This window comes from Gymnogyps californianus, unplaced genomic scaffold (assembly GCF_018139145.2).
Source record: "Gymnogyps californianus isolate 813 unplaced genomic scaffold, ASM1813914v2 HiC_scaffold_32, whole genome shotgun sequence".
NCBI lineage: Eukaryota > Metazoa > Chordata > Aves > Accipitriformes > Cathartidae > Gymnogyps > Gymnogyps californianus.
This window is the reverse complement of record NW_026114202.1, coordinates 1,593,602-1,613,675: the sequence shown is the minus strand read 5'-3', so window position 1 is coordinate 1,613,675 and position 20,074 is coordinate 1,593,602. Positions and strand designations below refer to the sequence as shown.

The following is a 20,074-nucleotide window of genomic DNA, read 5'->3' as shown; positions in this document are numbered from 1 at the left end:
TGCTTGGCCACCGTCCGTGACCGTGCTTACAGGCAGCTGTAAACCTGCCCTCCCACCGCTGCCCACAAGGCCACTGCTGTCTTCTTCCCCTCACACATATCCAAGTCTGCTCCACCTGGAGGTGATCAGAAGGGAAGGTCGTGAGAGGGTGCTCAGCTGCGTTGGTCGGTTGGTACAACGGCTGAGCCGTGAACTCCCGGACAGTGCTCCTGCCTCAGCTGAATTGCCGCACGTGGCTTGCCTGGAGCATCCAGAACCCCACCGTTGTAGGTATGGGCTTGTGTTTTCAGGCACTGCAATGAGTGCTAGGAGTCAAGAGGCATCACCCCTGCTTGGACGCTTGCCTAGCCCCATTCGCACACCCATGCAGTTCCCTCCCGACACGTTGAACAGAAGAACAACCCACACCTTCCCACCACGTTGCTTCCCCACCAGCAAAACCCAGCTTGCCCTAGCAGGGGCTTCCAAAGCAATGACACAAAGACGTCGTGAATGTTCTCTGCGATTTATTGAGAATGGCAACATCCCAGGGAAGTAGGGCATACCACAAACAGAAGAGGAAGGGAGGTGGGGACAGTACATCTCGTTCCATGTCACGGGGGGCCTGGCACTGAAGAGCAAGCTTTGTTCTCCTTAGGAAAAGTCCACGTGTGTGTGAGGTGTTAGGAGGTGTCACGGAGAGCAAGGACGAGTGGAAGGGGAAGCCAGGGCTCCCGAGAGAGAGCTCCTGCTTGCGGCACAGCGGGGGCTCCCAGGTGAGCGAAGCTGCCCAGGTGCTCCAGCCTGGGGCAGTTGATGCCTCTGGCCGCCTGCCGAGAAGATGCTCCCTCCCCAGCTCTGCCGAGGGACGAGTCCCGCTTGCCCCACACCTACCCGGACCGCAAAGGCTAGTGAATGGAAGCAGCAGGATGTACTGCATGCAGAAGCACCCCAGGGATACGGCCATGGAGGAGGGGACATGAGGACAGAGGAGGAAAGAGGAGTTTTATACACATTTGCCACGAGGCAGCCAGAAATGTACAACACAGCAAGAAAGGCAGAGCGTTTCCCTCCTGTAAATCAGCTCTCGGTGCCGGGTATCCGCACGTGAGACTTTTCTTTGCTCAGACGGTTATTTCGTCACGAAATAACTTGGGGCTAAGGAGCAGCTCGCCAGGGCTGCTAACAGGACGTGGCATTGCCACGAGACTCCCTTGATGGGAGCGAGCCAGGCAGATGAGCTGGTACGTGGTGGGCTGTGAGGGACACAGTTCATTTCATTGCAGGACGCTGGAGCTGGATTTAAGGAGGCTGGGCTGCTGCCGGGAGAAGGTAGGAGATGCTTCTTTCCTTTTTCAAGCTGGCTTTGGGGCTCAGAATTTCACTCCTGAAGATTTGATGGAGGTGGTCGTGACACACCTCCGTACGGAGGACGATCCTCCGCCGGAGCTGAAGTTGCCACCTCCAGAGCCGCACATCCTTCCACTTCCAGAAGAGAAGCCACCGCTGTACATTCCTCCTCCCATTCCACAGCTGCCGCCCATGCTTCCTCCTCCCAAGCTTCCTCCTACTCCACATACGCCTCCTCCCATTCCTCCGCCCATGCCGCTGCCGCCTCCGAAGCCTCCTCCCATGCCGCTGCTGCCTCCGAAGCCTCCTCCGATTATGCTGCCGCCTCCGAAGCCTCCTCCCATGCCGCTGCCACCTCCGAAGCCTCCTCCCATGCCTCCTCTGCCTCCAGAGATGGTGGTCCTGCCTACCACAGCTGGAAGAGAAGCACAGGTTACGTACACGTTTCCCGCTGGCAGGCCGTACCTCCCAAAAGACCTGGTCTGCTACTGCCTCTCGAGGAAACAAGCGCAGATACTTACAGACATTGACGTTGGACATGCCATCGTTGCACAGCCTGTGAGGGAAAACAGAACCAGTTAATCCCGTGGGAAGTGCACGTTTCTTCAGTCCAGAATTTTCCCGTTTTCACAAGGTACATATTCCCTATTCTTTCTGAATTTCCCAATTATTCTTTAAAACAAATGAGGAACCTTGAACTTAACATTCTTGTAAGAAATATGGAAAACCTACTTCAGGCTAAGAATTGGAGCATGAGTGATACGAAATTTATCTTTAGAGTGCATGCAAAGATTTTACCCACACACAGTAGAATTTGTCAAGATTCTAGTCAAATAGATAGAAAGACAGAGGTACCTGTTCTCCTCTCCCTCCAGCAGCTTCCTGTACATGGCAATCTCAACGTCCAGCGCAATCTTGATGTTCAGCAGCTCCTGGTACTCCTTCAGCAAGCGAGCCAGCTCCTCCTTGTCTTTGCTCAGGGCAGATTCCAGCTCTTCCAGTTTTACCCTGGCATCCTTGAGGGCCATCTCACCCCGCTCCTCGGCCTCGGCAATAGCTGCCTGCAGCTGCTGGTTCTGGGGAAGAAAAAAGGGCACTTTCTCAGGTCTCATTTTGTCACTTGGGATCAGCCCTCAAACCCCAAGTGGAGAAGTCAAGGAAAAAAAAAGGAAACATCTACATGAAGTAAGCAAGGGGTAGTTGAAGAAACCATTTCTGCCCCACGCGTGGTCATTCGTGATCCAACCTGATGCCAGCATCCCGTGAGACTCTAGCCAACCCCTACCTGCTTCTTCACGTTCTCAATCTCAGCGCGCAGCCTCTGGATGTTCCTGGTCAACTCTTGGATCTCTATCTTGGTGTTGCGGAGGCTGTCCCCATGCCTTCCAGCAGTGCTCTGCAGCTGTTCGTACTGATGGCACCAAGACAAAGCAAACCTTCAGTGAAACATTCCTGATGCCTGGATGAGATTTATCAACAGTTTCATAGCTCACATGCTGCTACAAGGACCTATCACGGTGGTCATGGATGCCCAGCTCAATGTAAAAGATGGTTCTGAGACTCAGTTACTGGTTTTGAACTTTGAAATAGATCTTAGTGACACTAATAAGCATCCCTTGGCTTCTGAAAAGGTACTTTGGGCAGGCATTTTCTAGCTAAGGTACATTTTTGGCCATCTTTATTGAGAGGCTTGTACCGTGCACCAAAGTGAGACACTGGACACCTTGAGATTAGTGAGTCAGATCCCTCAAAAGCAACACAATTCCTCTTGAGACTTCCTTGTACGAGCTCCAGCACCGTTAGCTTGAAGAGATGTCTCACATTGTCATAAATTATCTGCAAACTCTAGCCATCACCCAGGGTTCCTTAATTGCTCCCCAACTCACCTGGCTCTGGTACCAAGCCTCAGCTTCAGCCCTGCTGCTCTGAGCGATCTGCTCGTACTGGCGCCTGACCTCCTCGATGATGCTGTCCAGATCCAGGTGCCGGTTGTTGTCCATAGACACCACCACGGACAGGTCCCGGCTGATGGTCTGCATCTGAGCCAGTTCCTACAAGCAAGACATGAGTTAGCCTGACCGTCTGAGGAGGGGAGAAAGGAGAAGCAGCTCCAGGCAGCCTCTCCAGACCAAATCCGCATGGGCACGCAGTCCAGCCTCAGTGTCTTTGGCCACCACACGCCTCATTGCAACTCCAGGCAGCCCAGGGGAAGAGAGAGCTCTTACCTCCTCGTAGATGGACCTCAGGAAGTTGATTTCATCGGTCAGAGCTCCCACCTTGGCTTCCAACTCTACTTTAGTCATGTAGGCACTGTCCACATCCTAAAGGAAAGATCACAGAGAATAGTTTCGTTTCCTCTTGGAAATCCTTCAGGATCATGGAAATTACAGTCTGTGCTGAGGGTAACAGCTGTGATGGTGTTATTCAGTTATGCAAATTAAAAACAAGGGACTTCAAATATCAGCCCACAGATCCTACAATGTCTACAAATTCCCATTCAAGAGGGAGTCCCCTCCAAGCACAGACAAAGCTTGACATTTGAGCAATCGCTTTGTAGTGCGTGTGACTCACCTTCTTGAGCACCACAAACTCGTTCTCAGCAGTTGTGCGCCTGTTGATCTCTTCCTCATACCTATGGAGAGTAAAAATACAAGCTGAGTTTCCTGAATTTTCCTGCCTAAGGCCACACTAAACAAACTAAAAGAAACAAAACAGAATAAAATATTGAGACTGAAAAAACTATGTCCACAATTGCCGTAACAAGCATGTGTGTGAAGAAAAATGGCCACCAAGCTGCTTGCGTTGCTCTCTGGCTTAGCCTGTCACTGCACTTACTTGGTTTTGTAGTCCTCGACGTATTGCTGCATGTTCTGCAGCTCCGACTCCAGCTGTCCCCTCTGTGCCAAGATTGAGTCCAGCTGCCTCCTCAGGTTCTGGATGTAATTTTCAAAGATGACGTCAAGGTTCTTCCTCGGCCCCGAAGGCCCTTGCTGCTGGAGGAGCTCCCACTTGGTGGAGAGGACCTTGTTCTGTTGCTCCAGGAAGCGGACCTGAAAGCCAACACATGGGGTATCCACCGTCACATGGGGAACAGCAGCAGCAGCCGCCAAGGCACCTCTTTCATCACATAAAAAGTTTCTCCTTTGCACGACGATGAGAGAACGGGTTAACTTTTTTTTTTTTTTAATTTCTGTTATTGCCTAAACTGCCATATCGGGAAAAGGAGGGAATTTCTAAGTCATATTCAAGTCAAAGGAGCTTTTAAATGTAGCACCAGCTCCAATTCCCGTCATGGGTAGTGTAGAAATCTCAGATTTCTGGTCTAGATTTAAAAGCCTGGGTATTTGAAAACAAAGAGAAAAGAATTATATTAGTGAATATGTAAATGGGAGGGTATTTGGAAAGAGAATGGTACAGGAGGGAAAACCTGTGCCTGAAACCTGCAGATGTTTGGAGGCGTTGAGCCTGCTTGCAAGAATAACTTATTAGTTGAGCCTGGTGCAACAGGCTGGATTAAAGCCCTGAAGACACAGCTTTGATCTCGTATGGAAGAGAGATTCTCATCTCTTCCCTAGCAGTACTTAATAAAAAGACTCTGCTCAAGCTTCTCAGCCTGCTGATATTTAGCTCAACAGGACAACGTTTCTGCAGAACCTGAAAGTTCCTCCCAATTTTGACCCTTAACTAGACACAATCCCACCCTCTCACCTTATCAATGAAAGAGGCAAATTGATTGTTCAGAGTCTTGATCTGTTCCTTCTCCTGGTTTTTGACTTGCTGGATCTGGGGATCAATCTCAACATGGACTGGCTGTAGGAGGGTTGAGTCAACCTGCACTGGCTGGATTCCAGGGCCACCTCTACCGGGGCCACCAAAGCCTGGCATGCCAAAGCCTGGTCCACCAAAGCCGCCCATTCCTCCACCACCCATTCCTCCACCGCCCATTCCTCCACCATAACCACCCATTCCTCCACCGTAACCACCCATTCCTCCACCGAAGCCACCCATTCCTCCACCACCACCCATTCCTCCAAAGCCACCCATTCCTCCTCCGCCCATTCCTCCACCAAAGCTGCCTAGTCCTCCTCCATAGCCTCCACCAAAGCCACCCATTCTGCCTCCGTATCCTCCACCGCCATAGCATCCACCCATGGAAATCCTTCCACTGCCACCTATGTTATGGAGACTCTTGCTGCTAAACCCTCCACAACGGCCGCCGCCTCCATATCCCCTGGACATGGAGAACGAGCTGTAGCTGCTCCTGCTTCTGCCGCCACCTCCTCCAAAGCCACCACCGATGGCAGAGCAAGAGCTGTAGCCCCTTCTACTCCCGCCTCCAAAGCTTCTGCAGACAGACTGCCGAGACATGGCTGTTTCTTCCAAGCAGAGTCAAAAATCGAGAAGATAAGAAAGATGAATGGAGTTGTGCTGCAAGGAGATGAGTGCAGAGAGAAGGGAAGTAAGTCCCTCTGACTGGAGGGCAGTAGATGCTCTCTTTTATCTGTTTCTGGAGGTGGGCTGGGTTTGCATGGGCGTGAAGGAGGAGACAGTTACTGTCTTCATCAGCGTGGTGTGGTTTACAGATTTTCATCTTCAATTTGCCAAACATTGACCCTACCCAGAAACACACCCTACAATGCAGGAGAAAATTAAAAAAGATGCAACTGTGTCTACCGAATGGTAGCACTCCGTGACTAAGAAGTCTTACGCTTTTGTGGTATAGTAACAGTCTCCCTAGGATATACTGGTCTTTTTTTTTTCACCTTTCATCCATTGTGGTTGTTTCCCTGCTTATGTTTATCTTTATTTTGATCTTTCACTCCGAAGCCCTATGGCAGGCAAGGGCTGTAGTTCATGCCAAGTTGTAGCATGGCTTTCACAATTCCCAAAACACACCTATGTTACACCCTTAGCCGTCTTTTTACATGGAAAATTGCCTTTGGCTTTGAGAAGTAGTTTCTCAATCTAGAGCCAGGGCTCAGCAAATTGCATTTTGATGAGGCTCTGCGTCTTTTCGATAAATAAAACCTTACCAGAAATGAGATACCGGAGCAATGGTTGGCACTGGAAATTCATTTCTTGTCCATTTCTTGTTGGACCAAACTCTTACTGAAAGCGAGTCCTGGAGTCTTCGTGCCGAGATAGTCTCAGCACCAGTGAAGAAATACCACGAATGTCACAGGTGGGAAATCCATTTAGGATTTTCTGAAGGCTTCGATACCATGAGAAGAGCCAGAGAAGACATCAGGAACCCCGCTGCTATGGTGGGAAGTGTGGACAGACAGACGGACGGCTCTGAGAATAGACAGAGAGAAGGAGGCATGCAAAATCATGCTGCCCACATAATAAATCCTGTAACTATTTAAATGCAATTAGCTAGGCAGAGGATGCTGGAGAGCTCAACTCGTTTATAGAGACACATAGAAATGAGGAGAACAGAGGGCACAATAACTTTCACTTGAGGAAATGCATGTTTTTCAGCTGCCTGGCTTACTTCAGTATTTATATGCAAATATATTTTTGGCAGACGTACACGCTTGTAAGCTGTGTTGAGCCCTCCTTCAAGAACACGGGTAGGTATCCTTTTTAAGCTTATTTGAAAGCAGTCACCAGATTTTAGAAAGGCGGAAGCTTGTCAGAATACTCGGGGTTTGATGCCATACCGAGAAAGGATTAGCTTATGAGTTAAACTTGCAGTAATAAGACTATGACCCATCATGCATTCATCCTTTTGTCTTGCAGAAGCCTGCTTATCAAATAACAATTACTGTCTCATTTTAATCTTTTTTTATTGAGAAATTCCTTTTTTCATTAGTTTTCAACTTTTCAAAGCCACCTAGGAAATTTTGCAGCTCAAAAATCTTCCTGACTATCGAGGCATCTAACTGTGCTGGTAGCTGTCTAGCAAGGTTCTCGGAAGTTCCTATAGGACACGGGCAGTTAAGTGCTTCTTGAAAATCCACACTAGCAACTCGTAGTACCTTCAGATGTTTAAATATCTCTAAAAATATCGCCCAGACACCTATTTCCAAAAGTGCCTAGGGACCCGGACCGTGGCGTAACGTGCAGCTGAACTGGCATTTCCACTGAAAAACACGACTGTCCCTGCAGAGCCTGCTCGTCCCACCTCCCTCCCCAGCACCAGCGTGGCTTCCTGAGCAGACGGGGGAGCGGGTCAGGGGATAGATAGGGCTAAAAAAAATATATCATAGCAAGTCACTGTGAGACTGAAGGGATGGGAGGGACGAGGGCTTTGGTGGTTGTACAGCACGGTTTGTGGACAATAAATATGTGGGCTGAGGAGGTCCCATGTGGCTTGTTGGTCTTCAGCAAGACTTTGTCTCCTAAATGCCGCAGTTGGGACAAACGCCTGCCCAGCCTGGGAGGTTTTGAAGGACAACCTCAAACATCACTGCAACCATGAGCCAAAAGACTCGACAAACATCTGATCCCCTCTCAGGGCGAAGGCAAGAGCCATCTCTCAACAGCCCTTCCCGTCTAGAGGAGAGGCAGATCACAGGCAAGGCCTGGCAGCGCCGTCCCCGCGGACCTGGGCTGTGAACACGCTCTGCTGCTGATTTATCAGTCAAATACATTCCACTGCCGCCTGCCACACCGCAAGGTTCAGGAGGGTGCCGGGGGTTTATAGCTGCTATGGATATAATCACGTATATGCGCATGCAGAGACGGACACGCATTTAACGATGCTTTCCCTTGCCTCCCTCTGCATTACCAAATACGTGGTTACATTTTTCGGGGGGGGGGGGGGGGGGGTGTTTTTTTCTTTTTCTGTGGGCGGGACGACGTGATCAGAAAGTTTTCACGTTCCCAGCCGCGCTGGGAGGAGATGCGTTAAGTCAGCACAACGCTTGAGTCCCGAGCGCCCGCGTTTAGATAATGCGCTCGTTGAGTCACGGCTGCGTCTCCAGCCAAGTTTAGGAAATCAAACTGGGAATTGGATATCAACATCATCACCCGGTTCAAAGGCAATAGGCAGCCTTAGACTGCGAGGATCTCAAACAACATGGTTGTACCCAAAACGCTAATGAAGGAAAATGACCTTTAAAGGTCCCTTCCAACCCAAACTATTCTATGATTCTATGATTCTATGAAAATAAACGGGCAGGAATAGAGAAAAAGCTGCTCAAGTCTTGAATATTTGGAGGAAAAGGCTCATTTCAGCGGCAATGCTGTCAGTTGACGAGCACCGAACTTAGGAAAAGTCTTCAACCACAGGGAGAATTTTGGGGAAAAAAGCAAAGCAAAGCATTTAATTCCCACACTCTCCATAAAACATTTGACATCTAAGCGTTTTCACTGTGCTTTAGAAAAGACTTAAAATGGGGGGGAAATCATGACGAAATTAAACGAAACTTATTTTAGGCCATGTAAAACATTTTCACTCCTCCAACAAAAGGCAGAAATTATGTCAGGTCTTGTCCAGCCCGGGAGAATTTTCCCCTAATTGCTGGTGCAATCATAGGAACAAAAGGCAAGGGCTTTTTGGTGTCTGTTTGTTTTAACTACAGCATTTGTGCACATCTAGAAGCCTTTTGTCTCTTCATCACGCTGCCCTGATGTCAGGAGTCATTTGCTGGAGGCAAGTTTACGCAGAGGCAGCTAGATTGGGGTGACTCTGAGGGAAGTAGATGTCTTTTCATTCAACGCCATCTCAGGTCCCTTTACAACTCACTAGGATATTCAACCATTGCCCAAACCATCTCCCCATCCAAGTAGTTACACGCCTTTGCTGGCAGCGTTGTGACATTCCACAGTCGCTGGTACGTTTATGTCTCGAGCATTTACAAACAGGGAACAGAGCATGGGATAAATGAAATGACTCATCCGGATCGCAGAGCGAGTCTGCGGTTGACCAGGGATGTGATTCAAGGTCTCCTGAGCAAGAGGTCAAACCACACCAGGAGTTTTTGGCTCGAAATGTACAGGTCATCAAAAATAGTCTACTTTTGTGGAGAGGTAGGGCTTGACAGGGGGTTGAGATCTTGCTCTTCCCATGGTCTCAGTTACCTTTTCGAGAGGCCTTAAAAGCAACCCATGGAGCCCTGGCCAGTCCAGACAACAGTAAAAGCTGCAGGGCTGGCTCCAGCATCATGGATGCTGAGGAATTAGCACTGAATTAGCTGGAGGCGTGATGATCACCCTTCCCTCTTCCACACCGTCCCTTGTAGGATGCTCCAAAAGCACTTAGGGCTGTGCAATGTCTTTGCCACGACAGCACCAGCTGTGGGCACCACAGCATTGGGACCACCTTGGGGGACAGGGAAGGACGGGTGGAGGCCAGTGGTGTGCTTGGAGGCAGTGGTCAGTCAGAGGTGGACTAGCTAGGCAATATCCCAAGTTGGCCAACACGAGCAAGGAAAGGGCTTAGGAAGAGAAAGGGGAAGGGAACGGTCTCCTAACATCAACCGAGTCCCAAAGTCTGCTTTGCTCTAACGGGGCCACCTCCCTCTGTCACCCCAGGAGACCCAGCAGAAGGACAGAGAAGAAGAGCATCCAGGTTCAACCCAGCTGCCTCTCTCCTGTCACGCTGCCAGGAATGGGCTCGTTCCCACGGATGTCACTCAAGAAAACGCCGTGTGTTTCACACACTCAGCCGGATCAGACCATCACACTGGGCCTCACCCAGCAATTTTGCCACCCCAACAACCTCACCCCTGCAAGACCTCCTTCGCCCTCCTGCCAAACTTACAAACTATCCAAATTTTTGGAGAGAGAGGGATGAGAAGGCCGGGAGACCAGGCTACACATTCACTTTGGTTCCTTTAAATGCAAACTTCAAAGGGCAAGAGAAATGCAGGTAACACTCTCAGATCTCAGCAAAAGAGGAATCTTGTTGCAACACGAAACTCTTTGGTCAGAGAGAAAACCACACAAGCTTACTGCCTCTAGTGTTTATTAGGGTATGCCGCATGCCAAGGGAGAAAGGCTTAAGCAAACAAGCACAATTGTTCCCATGATCACAATGAAAAAGTAAACCCTGAGCAAAACTAAACATTTTACAACAGCTTCTAAAGAACACAGGTGAAACTGCCAGTATCTTGCTTAGGGAAAAAAAAAAACCAAACTGCAGCAGGGTAAGAAATGGCTTCAGCTGGGACTAGTCACCCTTCGGAAATTCTTGTTTTGGAGTTCGAGCCCTTGCTGGTGAGTAGCACCGAATAAAATTGCACCACGTCTGGATCCAGCACAAGATCTTGGAAGAAGTCAAGCCGTTCCGCAGGCTTCACAGGACGCCGGCTCTCTGAGCAGCACATGGACCAGTCCCCTCTACCCGTCGCTGGTAGGATGCCTCTCACTTGGACCATGCTGCTTTATAGCCTTATATATATATATATATATAAGCCTATATATATAGCCCCAGCCGTGCTTGGGGCCTTCCAGTGAACGGGCAGGTCCTGCTTCCAAATGAGTCCTCAGCACCCTGGTAGCCAGCAGCTTTGCAGTGTCTTGAGGGGAGCGTTGGGGAAGCGAGCTGTCCTCAAACACCGTTGAGAATCTCAGTCATTAGCTGGTGAATATAGCCATATTTTACTTTTCCATGCAATTTCTGAAGGATGGTGGTGGTTTAAAATGAAATAGGTGGCCATCACCTTGGCAACGAAGGGGGGGTGGTGGCCATCATGAAATTTGCTTCCTTTCTCCTTTGGGTGCCGGGGATGGGGGAGATAGCTCGCTTTCCTAGACCCTCCGGTTGACAGACCCAGAGCTGGTGTTCTTCTTCAGGGTGGGGCCAGACCCCACCACCACTGAGTTAGACCCTCCGCCCGTAGAGGAGAATCCTGCCCCTCCGGAGCTGAATCCCCCCCCAGCACCAAATCCTCCCCCAGAGCCAAATCCGCCCCCTCCTAGGCTGTAGCAGAAGCCAGCACTGCCTGTGTTACAGCTGCCTCTCCCACTTCCAGCACAGAATCCTCCTCCTCCTCCTCCAAGGCACAGTCCGCCGCCGTATCCGCCTCCCGTAGAGCTCCTGCCGCCTCCCACCACACCTGCAGAGAGGAACAGAAGGCACGAGGTTACCTCTGATGCCACCATAAAGTTTTGGAGCATCAATCCCAGCCTGCCGTGCTCCCGTGGGAATGCTACTTACAGATGCTCACGGCGCTCTGACACTCTCCAGACATCCTGCAAGGAACAGAGACAGAGCATCAGCTCCAGCCAGAGCATCTGGACTGCTCCAGCTCCATGAAGCCAGGCTTGGTGCCTCAGACCACGGGCATAAATAACAGCAGCTATAGGACCACGGTCCGTGGCTAACGGCAACACCGTTAATATTTTAATAGAGGAGACGTGACGTGCTGCGTTCTTCCCATTGATTTAGCAGGATGCAATCAAGCTCTTGCTGTACCCCCACCCACCTGCACTCCTCGCCCTCCAGCAGCTTCCTGTAGGTCGCGATCTCGATGTCCAGGGCCAGCTTGACGTTCATGAGCTCCTGGTACTCGCGGAGCTGCCGGGCCATGTCTGCCTTGGCTTTCTGCAGGGCTGACTCCAGGTCCGTCAGTTTGGCCTGGGCATCCTTGAGGGCCAGCTCCCCGCGCTGCTCGGCATCCGCAATAGAGCTCTGCAGAGTTTCACACTGGAGGGCGAGATGTGGATGTGATGAGTGGGGCAGGGGCAGCCGGCCGGAGATGAAGCCATGATCCCAGATCACTTGGGCTCAGCTCTTTACAAAAACAGCAGGTTCCCTCCCGCTTACAATGGCTGTTACCAGACTGTTTGCTTTTAGGGAAGCTCTGAAGGGCATTACTAAGAGCTCACGCCCATTTCTCAAAAAACGCAACCCCTACCTGTTTCTTCACACTCTCGATCTCAGTCCGTATCCTCTGGATCACGCGGTTGAGCTCAGAGATCTCCACCTTCGTGTCCTTCAGGCTGTCTCCGTGTTTGCCTGCGGTAGCCTGCAGCTCTTCGTACTGGTAGGCAGAAGTGAGAGGAGCACGTTAGGTCCACCGTGAGTGGCTCCTCACAACAGCTCTCCGTACCACCCCATGCAAGCCAAGGCAAGCATGTGCACGCTAGCTCCAGTCTGGCTAGATCGGTACCAGCAATGTCCCAGCTCCCAGCATGGTCTGAGCTACCACCAGTAACCCTTCCGCCTCCTCAGACGTCAGCGATCACAAGCAACGTGTGGCGCACTCACCTTGCATCGGTACCAAGACTCAGCCTCCACTCGGCTCCTGTTGGCGATCTCCTCGTATTGGACTTTGACCTCTGCAATGATGCTGTCCAGGTCCAGGTTTCGGTTATTGTCCATGGAGAGAACCACAGAGGTGTCGGAAACGGCTTTCTGCATCTCAGACAGCTCCTGCCATTCACACCAGATCCGGCTTTAGCCCTGCCGTAATTTCCTCGCAGTGTCACAACCCCTCTCCATCCCAGCGTCCCCCTCCAGAGAGCAGCCGGACCACTTACCGCTTCATAAAGATACTTCAAGAAGTTAATCTCATCTGCCAGAGCATCTAATTTTGCCTGAAGTTCCACCTTGGCCATATAGACTGCATCCACGTCCTGCAGCAGAAATGGGAAGTGAAAACCTTCTGCCTGCCGCGCACCATTTTATCTAGCATTTAACTGGGAGCCCTTTGGTGCTCCTTTTCCCTATGGCACATACATCTAGGGGTCCTGGTTTACATCTGATGCTAACGAACCGGTGGTGATGGAAGCAAGACATCCTCTGAACCAAGATGTGTCTTTGTGTTAAAAAAAAAAAGGGGGGGACTAAAGGACTTTACCTTTTTTAGGAGCACAAAATCGTTCTCCGCAGCTGTCCTTTTGTTTATTTCCTCTTCATACCTGTTGATTATAACGAGGGAGATTGAATCTGTCTGCTTATTTTGGCTCTGGCTGCTGCTGGCAACTAGACGTTGTTGGCCTCAGACTAATGAACGCAGCAAAAATAGACCTGCCGTGAGCGAGATTTATGGACAAGCAACAGCACTTCGCCTTTCTAGACGAGCCCTGGCTCCTGCCGTCTCCAATGCCTTGCTGAAGAAAGCCTGCAAAGAGGAATCCTATCTCTGCCTAAACTGAGTCCTGGTGGCTGTGGCCACTCCAACTCCTTCTGCAAGACCCAAGGACCTTCAGGTCCTCAACATGGGCCGTTTCCAACTGCTCATTGGGGCAGGTAATTGCTGCAGAACGTTGAGTGGTGCAGATGATCACCAAAACAAAGTCAATTTTCAACCTGCAGCCTCAGTGGAGCAAGGGATCTGGTTGATCCTGGTGAGTCCCAGACTTGCTTTCCCACCACTGTTTGTAACTCCTTCAGTGGAAGCATTTCTCCAGGCTTTGTTCTTGCTTTTCTGACTGGACAAATTAATCTAGTAAATAACAGCAGGAAAAGAATCTTTTTTGTTGTTTTTGTTGTTGTTTTTTTTACCCTCACATCATCCTTCCAAAGAAAGCTCTAAGCCTCAAATCCTGAAGGATGTTATGGGAAGGAATCCATGAGGAAATCTGTGAGGAAATTATAGTAGGATTTAGCATAATTAATTCATTAAATCATAATGTCATGGATTGTTAAGCGAGGAAGACAAACAGTAGAGGATCCTGCTTTAGTGAGAAGCATAACTCAAACACATATTGAGAAATACCTTGAAAAATCACCGCCTATTGTCAAAACTCAGTTGAAGAAAACTTCCCCAAAACCTTTTACAGTTTCTAATCATGGAAACAAGTGAAATCTGGCCAATTCTTATGATTCTTTCAATTTTCTGACTGTTCAAAGTAAGTTTTTATCTCTATTTTTTCACCACCAGACAGCCCAGCCGTGACTGCACCGAGAACAACATACTTGGTCTTGAAGTCTTCCACCATATCTTGGAAGCTCTTCAGCTCTGACTCCAGCTGATGCTTCTCGCTTGAGAGGCTGTCCAGCTGCTTCCTCAGCCCGCTGATGTAGGTTTCAAAAAAGGGGTCGAGGTTCCTGGCACCCGTCCCTGTGCCACCCTGCTCCTGCAGGAGTTTCCACTTGGTCTCCAGGACTCGGTTCTGCTGCTCTAGGAACCGGACCTAAAGGTGTGCAGGGGTGGGTAGAAAAAGAGTCAAGCTATTCCCAGAAGCACCTTTTTATTGATTTTTTCCCCCACGTTTTCCATAATTTTTTCCCATTTAATGAGTTTAGCCTTCCTGCCTATTCTCATCTCCAGTGAGCAATAACTCCAGGGTCCTGCTGGACAGGTGGGACCACAGCTCTAGGATGAGTGGGCAAAGGTGGGTCACCTTCCCTCTCCAGTCTCACAGGCTCTAAACAGGAGAAACACGGTGAACTTCATAGCTTTGGCATCTTCTCCTTAAAAACAGGCCAAAACACCCAAAGTCCTTCAGCCCACGGATGGACGGAGTCCATCAGCAGAGACTCCTCCGAGGCTGCTCTGCACGTAGGTACGTGGTCCCACGGCTTAGCACCAGCATCGTGGTCTTAAGAACCGAGGATCCTATTCCTGGGTTTCTCCATAACCTTGGGAAAGTCACTTCTCCAGCCGCCATCTCTCTGTCTGCAGGGGTTCTTTGGGGCGGTCTGGGCACCTCCTGGCTCTCTGGGTATTATTGGATGGGTATCTCCCAGGAACTGCAACCAGCACGAGCCGTGGCGAGCTCAGACCTCCGCCTCCCAGCCCCGGGTTGAAGGCACTCTCACCTTGTCAATGAAGGAAGCGAATTTGTTGTTGAGCTGCTTCATCTCCTCCCGCTCTTGTGTTCGCACCTTCTGGATCTCAGGGTCGATCTCAAGGTTGAGCGGGGCCAGCAGGCTCTGGTTGATGGTCACTTCCTTGATGCCGCCCGGTGGGCAAGTGGGAAAGCCTTGACCTCCCATCCCGCCATCGAATCCTCCACCAAAGCCTCCACCAAAGCCACCAAAACCACCACCGAGGCCTCCACCGAAGGCGCCTCCGGCCCCACAACCATAGCCACCACCAAATCCTGCCCCAGCACCGTAGCCATAGCCAAAGCCCCCTTGGCCACCAGCCCCAAAACCTCTGCAGACACCACCACCTCCACCGAATCCTCCCAGCGAGGTACTTTTACTCCCTCCCAAGCAATAGAGGCTCCTGCTGCTGAAGCCACCAGCGTTGCCAGGTCCCCTGCATCCTCCGCGGGACACAGAGCTGAACGTGACCTTGTTCCTCCCCCCGAAGCAAGCGGAGCTGGAGCTGAATCCCTTGCCGAGACCACAGGACTGGCGAGACATGGTGACGGGTCCCCGACAGTCAACCCGTGAAGAGAGAAGAGCCAAGCGGTGCGGTGCACAGGAGGAGGTTCAGAGGCAAGAGGAGGTGAGTCCTGTGGGTGCAGCGGCTGAGTGCCCCTTTTTACGTGCTCAGGGAGTTGGCCAGGTGTCAGGGGAGTGGAGATGTCTTTTTTTTTTTTTTCTTTTTATTCAATTCATTGTTTTAGAGCTTGGAAATGTGCCCTCCTCTCTTTGCCACCACCATGACCTGCCTCAAAACACTCCCTCAAGAGCTAAGAAAAACAAAGCTATTGTTGGTGTTGGATGCACAACTCCAAATCAAATTCCCTTCGCTGCAACTGTAAACTCATCACCGGCCTCTCTGAGCCTCTTATGGCAATGACAAAGCACTACAGATTCCTTGACGTATTACACCCTCGAGGGAGACCCTTGTTTTAGCTAAATCACTCATTTTGAGCCTGATGGCAGGTGCTTGGTTCACTGAATTCCAACAAAAACGTGGTTTCCCAATCACACCCTCAAATGCACTCCAGTTCAACCTTCTGCTCAGAGGAGGTTTGACTTGGGTTGTCCAAAACTGTTTCACAACCAGAGAGCATTAGTCCTTGGCAGAGTTATAAAATCACTTTTATGTCAATAAAGAAGACTTAGAAATGCTTTTAAGAAGGTTTTAAAGTCATTTTACTTCACTCTGACTGGTGCATTGAGCCTGGAGGGACATGGAGGGGTTTGCAGAGACCAAAATATCTTGATGTTTCTGTGTCGCACACCCTTCGCCGTACCTCAACAGGGTCGAGATGCCATTACCAGCCTGAGGAGCTCTGCCCCGCGTCCGTGACGGCAGGTCCCGATCCCTCCTAGGCTGGAGGCCTTCCAGGCATTGCCAGGATATTTCGTGATCATCCTCGCCGGGTCTCCAGCCGCGAGCCCCCTCCGCAGCACGTGGCGCTTGGCAAAGCCACTCCCGCGCTAACCCATTAGCGAGCTCGCATTGTTTAAAAAAAATACGACTTAATTGCTTAACCGCTTTTAATTTATATTTTAATGAGCAGAGGTGTCTGAAGACGCCTTCCGACTGAGGAGCCCCATTTATCCCGCCGTTAAGAAAAAATAAAAAGCCATAAAACTTCCCCCCAAACCACAAGCTGCAGCTGAAGCCATGACAATAAAAGCCAGCTCTGTAATTATCCCTTTTATTGGAGACGCTTGTGGGAGAGGTTTGGGGAACCAGTTTCAGCTCCGAGCCTATTCACCCCTAGCTTTTTTTTTCTGCAAACATGTAAATCTGGGTCCGGGTGCACGTCTGCAGGAAGGGAGGACTTTTCCTCCTGAACCTCATCGGGCGTTCGTTGAACTGCGGGATTTTCAGCCCAAGGGGATTTGCATTGCAGGGAACAGGGAAACTCGCGCTCCCCGTTGGCAGCAAGCATCCTGCACGCCCCAGTCCCACCTGGAAACCCTCTCCCACCCCGGGGCTCTGGGATCCCTGATTTTCCAGCTTGCGGTGGGGACGTGGTCGGGGCAAGGAGGGAAGTGGCTTGAACCCAGCTCTGGCTGAGGGAAAGGAGGCGGCGGCTGCATCTCCCCGACCTTACGCAACCAGCAGATCTGCCGAGAAACCGAATGAACCTGTTCGAGCCCAGGCGGAGAGCGTAGCTGCCGGGAGTTCCCAGGGTGGCTCCGCCACCGGCTCCTGGCACGGCTCCTGGCTCGCTGCCGGCCAAGGCGCTTGCCCAAGAAGCCAGCTGTTGGGCCAGCGAAGCGCCCTGCTACACCCATGAAGTCCTGCCCCGCCACGGTGGGGTGGGAAAACCTCGCTGGGACACTGGGGCTCCCTCCCAAATCTGTCCTTCATCCCAAGGCTGAGCATCTCGGATGCTCCAGTGCTTGCCGGGCTGGTTAACGCACCAGGAGCAAAGCACCGGCGACAGGGATGTTTCCTGGGGACCCAACGTCGGCCACCATCACCCACCCAGCGCCAGGACGGAGTCACCCGGCGGCAACGGCAAAGTCTTGGGATGAGCATCCCGGGGTGGGAACCATGGAGGTGACCTTCCTCCCAAAGCCGTGGGGTGGGGAGTGGAGACGAGGCCCACGGGACAACCTGGCCCTGCTTTAATTGCCAGCGCCTCCTCTCTTGCCTCCTGCACGGCCGGCTGGGAGGAGACGTCGAATTCCAGCAACTCCTCTCTCCTCGCAAGAGCCGTGACGGTAGCAAAGCTGACGCAGCGCGCAGCAGAGATTAGATGTTTCCAAATGCACGAGGCATGAGTCCTCCTCTTAAAGACCAGCTCGTAGCTCAGAAATCCAGATAAAATCTCAACGTCGGGTTACCGCTGGGTTTAAAGCTCCATCACTAAGGACCTGGACACCCCACCCAACAGGTCCAAGGCCTCGGCAGCCGTTGATCCCCACCGCTCTGCAGCAATGCCCACACACACGTCCACCTTCCGAGGGGTTTCTCCTCTCCCTGAGGACAGCGGACAAACCCCCAGACTTCCACACGCGCCTAAGAGCTTTGCTAGGCCAGGCTTGAATGAGATGCTGGAAAGAGAAAATAGGCTCTTCCCGCGGAAAGATCTAAATAACCAACTTCTTTGCATCCTAACCCTAGCCCAGAGGTGAAACCTGATCCCAAGAGGTTTTGCAGCTCCGCTAACGCGTACGGCTGCATTTCTTTAATGAGCTTCCGAGACTTCCTCGGGGCTCCGCGAGGCCACGGCGGGAGAGTTGGGCACACGCAGATCCGCAGGGGTGCAGCCTGAGCGTCCCTGACACGGTGGGGTGGCAGCTGTGGGGCAGGGACCCACGGGCTCGGTCCCCGCTGGCACTGGGGCAGCTGGTTCCTCTGCCATGGGTCATCCCTCATCTGCGGGCAGATACCTGAGCGGGGACTCGAGGGTCTCCAGGCTCAACGGAGGAGCAGGCACGCTCCTTGCACCTTAGCAGGAGACGAACCATGGCAGGATGCGACCCTTTCCTGCACCGGACACCGTGCCCAGACAGAAACTGGGATTTATCCTACTGGGAGCTGACATTGCTCAGCATCTCGCATTAGGATCATAGGGATCACGATGCTGGAAGCAGCACAGTCCCTCGGCTGCAACACCAGTTTATACTGGGAGTATTTCAGAGCCGGGGAAGCTTCTCAAAGGCATCGATGGGCGTCGAAGCCCACGGCAGCGAGCGCAGCCCCTCGCCGAAGGCTGACGCTGGGCTCTCCGGTCTCGCTGCTTGTTCTCCCCACGGGCCAGGTCTCGCATGCAAAGCAGAGGAAAGAAAGAGAGAAATTAAACCGGGGCAGGCGAGTGAGTCCCGCAGAGCTCTTTGATGGTGCATCAGTGGCTGCGCCCCCGGGCCAGCTCCTCTCCCAGCAAAGAGGGGTGGGAAGAGGGTAGGGAGAGGAGACGTGTCCTCATCGAGGGGTTAAAAAAGGCTTTGGACAACCTCGTGCATCAAGCCCGGAGCTGGATACCCAGGATATCCATACCCGCAGGTATCCCCTGTACCCCCACGGGAGAGGGGACCACTAATACGGGCTCAAAGCATGGGCAGCCTCCGAGCTGCAGCACCCGTAACCTCAACCGGGGGAAAGCAGAGCAAAACCAGAGCGCCCAAATGTACCCGGTTTCAGCCCAAAGCTGCCCTGGGACTGCGTTCAACCGAGAAAACCCCACTCTGTCGAACAGTGAAGGAGCAGGAGGCTCCCGGCTGCTCAACTGGCAATTACTAACCGGGCAAATTGCAGGGCTGGGACGTGAGCTGGGAATCTTAAAAGCAGAAATAACAAGGTGGGTCCCGAGCGAGATCAAAGCGGGGTGTTGCAGAAGACGGGCGGCACCCCGGCTCCTGTCAGAGCTGCAATTGCAGAGAGCAAAGAGCCCCGGGCGCTCGCTCGGGAGCCTCCTTGCAATAAATGATGCTGCTAACACATAGCTTACAGGCAACCCCTTCTCCTGGGAATCTGCGGCCCTCCGTAAGTGATATTAATACCAGCAATAACTCTTATTATGATGGTGATGCCATTAAACGCTCTCGCCTGATGCAGCGCTGGCACCTCCGTTGGGTGTCACCGCTCCCGCTGTCCCCTGCCATCCCGCTCGACGCGGGACGCTGCCGGGAAGTCGACCGAGCATCTTTCCCCACCGCGGGGGAAAGCTCTTCCCAGCCTTGCCTCCCAGGCTCGGCAGTGGGGAAAACAGAGCCAGGTCTCCCATGAAATGAATATTAGGGATAATTTCGGACATAGCCGGGAGGAGCATCGGCTTGGACTGGAAGCGGGAAGCAGGGCAGCCCCCGCGGGACCCCCCTGGGGAGATGAGGACCTGCTCTGAGGGATACAGGGTGGGGATTTACCCCAAGCAGGGGCAGGGTTGACCCCCGGGGGGTGAGGGAGGTCCCGTGGCATCTCAGCGGCCCAAGCAAGGCCAGCGCAGAGCTGTGCAGCCCCATCCCATGGGAATAAAGACCCGCCGGACACCTATTTCCCCCTGTTTCTTCACACGTTGGAGGAAACCCGGCGCCGAGCATCCT

General features: G+C 52.0%; 3 protein-coding genes across 3 annotated transcripts in view; all 3 read right to left on the bottom strand.

Moving 5' to 3' along the window:
• Positions 1-1,352: 1,352 nt before the first annotated feature.
• On the bottom strand, positions 1,353-5,697 carry LOC127028427 (keratin, type II cytoskeletal 3-like). The gene is made up of 9 exons (XM_050914166.1): positions 5,038-5,697; positions 4,165-4,379; positions 3,901-3,961; positions 3,555-3,650; positions 3,216-3,380; positions 2,615-2,740; positions 2,185-2,405; positions 1,851-1,885; positions 1,353-1,744 (listed from the first exon to the last, which is right to left on the bottom strand). Exons 1-9 carry the CDS (start codon positions 5,695-5,697, stop codon positions 1,353-1,355), a joined length of 1,971 nt encoding a protein of 656 aa, XP_050770123.1.
• Positions 5,698-11,429: 5,732 nt separating this feature from the next.
• Positions 11,430-15,550, bottom strand: LOC127028428 (keratin, type II cytoskeletal 4-like). The gene is made up of 10 exons (XM_050914167.1): positions 15,343-15,550; positions 15,232-15,273; positions 14,990-15,180; positions 14,144-14,361; positions 13,083-13,143; positions 12,763-12,858; positions 12,491-12,655; positions 12,138-12,263; positions 11,706-11,926; positions 11,430-11,472 (listed from the first exon to the last, which is right to left on the bottom strand). Exons 1-10 carry the CDS (start codon positions 15,539-15,541, stop codon positions 11,430-11,432), a joined length of 1,362 nt encoding a protein of 453 aa, XP_050770124.1. The 5' UTR covers positions 15,542-15,550.
• Positions 15,551-20,039: 4,489 nt separating this feature from the next.
• The window catches only part of MYG1 (MYG1 exonuclease), a 1,683-nt gene continuing 1,648 nt past the window's right edge, over positions 20,040-20,074 (bottom strand). The window contains 1 exon segment of the mRNA XM_050914067.1: positions 20,040-20,072. Within this exon segment, the coding sequence (XP_050770024.1) occupies positions 20,040-20,072 (33 nt within the window).

What these genes read in the sequence shown, in the direction of transcription:
- LOC127028427 (XM_050914166.1), bottom strand. Translation starts at nt 5,697, where the DNA reads ATGTCTCGGCAGTCTGTCTGCAGAAGCTTTGGAGGCGGGAGTAGAAGG. An exon ending in AGTTTGTGGTGCTCAAGAAG is followed by an intron (nt 3,651 to 3,900) that starts GTGAGTCACACG and finishes TCTTTCCTTTAG; the next exon opens with GATGTGGACAGTGCCTACAT. An exon ending in TGAGGTCCATCTACGAGGAG is followed by an intron (nt 3,381 to 3,554) that starts GTAAGAGCTCTC and finishes TCTTGCTTGTAG; the next exon opens with GAACTGGCTCAGATGCAGAC.
- LOC127028428 (XM_050914167.1), bottom strand. Translation starts at nt 15,541, where the DNA reads ATGTCTCGCCAGTCCTGTGGTCTCGGCAAGGGATTCAGCTCCAGCTCC. An exon ending in GGGAGGATTCGGTGGAGGTG is followed by an intron (nt 15,274 to 15,342) that starts GTGGTGTCTGCA and finishes GTGCTGGGGCAG; the next exon opens with GATTTGGTGGTGGCTATGGT. An exon ending in CTGGAGGGCGAGGAGTGCAG is followed by an intron (nt 11,473 to 11,705) that starts GTGGGTGGGGGT and finishes TGTTCCTTGCAG; the next exon opens with GATGTCTGGAGAGTGTCAGA.